The sequence below is a fragment of the Protobothrops mucrosquamatus genome, unplaced genomic scaffold, assembly GCF_001527695.2.
Source record: "Protobothrops mucrosquamatus isolate PMUCROS unplaced genomic scaffold, P.Mucros_1.0 scaffold4271, whole genome shotgun sequence".
In the NCBI taxonomy this organism is placed as follows: Eukaryota; Metazoa; Chordata; class Lepidosauria; order Squamata; family Viperidae; genus Protobothrops; species Protobothrops mucrosquamatus.
In genome coordinates this window covers 31,675-34,581 of record NW_015390189.1, presented here as the reverse complement: position 1 = coordinate 34,581, position 2,907 = coordinate 31,675, and the positions used below count along the sequence as shown (strand labels likewise).

The window sequence follows — 2,907 nt, the reverse complement described above, 5'->3', positions numbered from 1 at the left end:
CATCAAGTCCAACCCCCTGCTCAGGCAGGAAACCCTATACCATTTCGGACAAATGGCTGTCCAGTCTCTTCTTAAAAACTTCCAGTGTTGGAGCATTCACAGCTTCTGGAGGCAGGTTGTTCCACTGGTTAATTGTTCTCACTGTCAGGAAGTTTCTCCTTAGTTCCAGGTTGCTTCTCTCCTTGATGAGTTTCCATCCATTGTTTCTTGTCCTGCCTTCAGGGGCTTTGGAGAATAGCTAGACTCCCTCTTCTTTGGGGCAGCCCTTCAGATATTGGAAGACTGCTATCATGTCCCCCCTGGTCCTTCTCTTCATTAAACTAGACATACCCAATTCCAGCAACCGTTCCTTATATGTTTTAGCCTCCAGTCCCCTAATCATCTTTGTTGCTCTTCTCTGTACTCTTTCCAGAGTCTCAACATCTTTTTTACATCATGGTGACCAAAACTGGATGCAGTATTCCAAATGTGGCCTTACCAAGGCATTGTAAAGTGGTATTAAAACTTCACGTGATCTTGATTCTATCCCTCTGTTAATGCAGCCTAGCACTGTGTTGGCCTTTTTTGGCAGCTGGAAATGGTCTGGAATGGTATGGGGTTTCCTACTTGAGTAGGAAGTTGGACTAGAAGACTTCCAAGGTCCCTTCCAGCCCTATCATTCTATGTTCCTGTATGTTCCAAATTTGTAAAGGATGGTTTTGCATGCCTTCACAAGCACCAATGCAAAGAACGGGGGAATGATAGAGTAAGAATAGGTCCAAAGGAAGATAGGCTAAAGGTATACAACCATGGAGACACCATAGGATAAAAAAGGGGTCTAGATGTTGCACCATCCACACCTAGAACAGGGGTCCCCAACCCCTGGTCCGTGGACCAGTACCGGGCCACGACATGTCAGCAACCGGTCCGCACAAACAAGCAAAGCCCCATCCATGGGATGCAGGCAACACACAAAAACACACACCCTCCGGTCCGTGGAAAAACCTCTCTCCACGGAACCGGTCCCTGGTGCCCAAAAGGTTGGGGACCTCTGATCTAGACAACAAAACCAGACCAGAGTTGCAGAAGAGTTGACTCAATCATTGGGGTTGAACTTAAGAAGACATTGTACCAAAAATAGCAGGAGAGTTGAGTCAACCTATGGCGAAGGATGACTTTCTACCAGTCAACCATAGTAAGCAACAGCCAGGCATACCTTAAACCAACATTTTCATCCTGTCTAAAATGGTCTTATGGTGGATTAACCGGTATTTTTTTTATTTTTCCACGTGCAGGAGAACCTAAGGAAAAGTTAGAAGCTCCCCGCTTATGCAATAATCTGCGTGGGTCTTCCCTCTTCATTTCAGATACGGAGGGGATGGATTTGTTTGCTGTGGCGGTCCACGAGTTTGGCCACGCTATCGGCTTAGCCCACATCTCTGCTGTGGAGTCAATCATGAGGCCGTACTACCAGGGGCCGGTGGGAGACCCCCTGAAATATGATTTGCCCTATGAAGATAAAGTCCGGATTTGGCAGCTCTATGGTGAGTGTCAGGATTCTCCCAGCTAAGAGTTCATATTTTATTATTTTTTAAAAAACAACCTAAAAAGCCATTACAGGTAGTCCCCGACTTACAACCGTTTGTTTAGTGACCGATGAAAATTACAACAGTGCTTAGGATCTTAGGACCGTTGCAGCATCCCCAGGGTCACGTGATCAACATTCAGACCCTTGTTTAAACTGACTCATATTAATGACGGCCGCAGTGGCCCGGAGTCACGTGACCTCCTTTTGTGACCTCCAGACAAGCAAAGTCAAGGGGGAGAAGCCGGATTCACTTAAAACAACCCTGTTAACTGACGTAGGAACTGCAGTGATTCGCTTAACAACCAGGGTGAGAAAGGTCATAAAATAGGGCAAAATTAACTTAACTGTCTCGCCTAGCAGCAGAAAGTTTGAGCTGGGTTGTGGTTATAAATCAAGGACTACCTGTATTTACGATAATCCAGATTTATAGTTATAATGATAATAAAGTTGGAAGGGACCTTGGAGGTCATCTAATCCAACCCCCTGCTCAGGCAGGAAACCTTATACCATTTCAGACAAATGGCTATCTAGTCTTTTCTTAAAAACTTCCAATGTTGGAGCATTCACCGCTTCTGGAGGCAGGTTGTTCCACTGGTTAATTGTTCCCACTGTCAGGAAGTTTCTCCTTAGTTCTAGGTTGCTTCTCTCTTTGGTTAATCTCCATCTGTTGCTTCTTGTCCTGCCTTCAAGTGCTTTGGAGAAGAGCTTGACTCCCTCTTCTTTGTGGCAGCCCCTGAGATACTGGAACCCTGCTAACATGTCCCCCCTCGTCCTTCTCTTCGTTAAACTAGACATACCCAATTCCAGCAGCCATTCCTTATATGCTTTAGCCTCCAGTCCCCTGATCATCTTTGTTGCTCTTCTCTGTTCTTGTGCCTTTTTCTCCCACCAACTCTACATGAGAATTGCCATATCCAACTCTTCTTGGTTTTAATAAGAGGCCATTTTAGTATCAGGTCCTGTAGAGGTAAATGCTAATAAGTAGACTTTGTGAGAATCAACTTTCACAATGAGTTGGCCTTGTTTGGGCCCTTCGTGTCTCAGATGGGTAGAAGAAAGAAGTAGATGCGCTCAATTTCTTCATTCAGAGATATATCAGGCTTCTCAGATGATAGGATTGAGGCATGAGTTAGCAATCTGGAATGATTTGGAATTGGGAACTCACATTGAACGGGGAATCATCAGAAGCCAGATTAATAGATGGGAAGGCCTAGGGCAGAGGTCTCCAACCTTTTGGGCATCAGGGACCGGTTCCGTGGAGAGAGGTTTTTCCACGGACCGGAGAGTACGTGGTTTCGTGTGCTGCCTGCATCCCACGGATGGAGCTTTGCTTGTTTGTG

At 45.7% G+C, this 2,907-nt stretch overlaps 1 protein-coding gene across 1 annotated transcript in view; it reads left to right on the top strand.

Moving 5' to 3' along the window:
• Positions 1 to 2,907, top strand: part of MMP17 (matrix metallopeptidase 17) — a gene marked incomplete at its 5' end in the record, with an annotated part of 20,860 nt that overhangs the window by 9,014 nt on the left and 8,939 nt on the right. Inside the window, one exon of the mRNA XM_015828141.1 lies at positions 1,347 to 1,523. Within this exon, the coding sequence (XP_015683627.1) occupies positions 1,347 to 1,523 (177 nt within the window). The remainder of the gene's footprint in view (positions 1 to 1,346; positions 1,524 to 2,907) is intronic.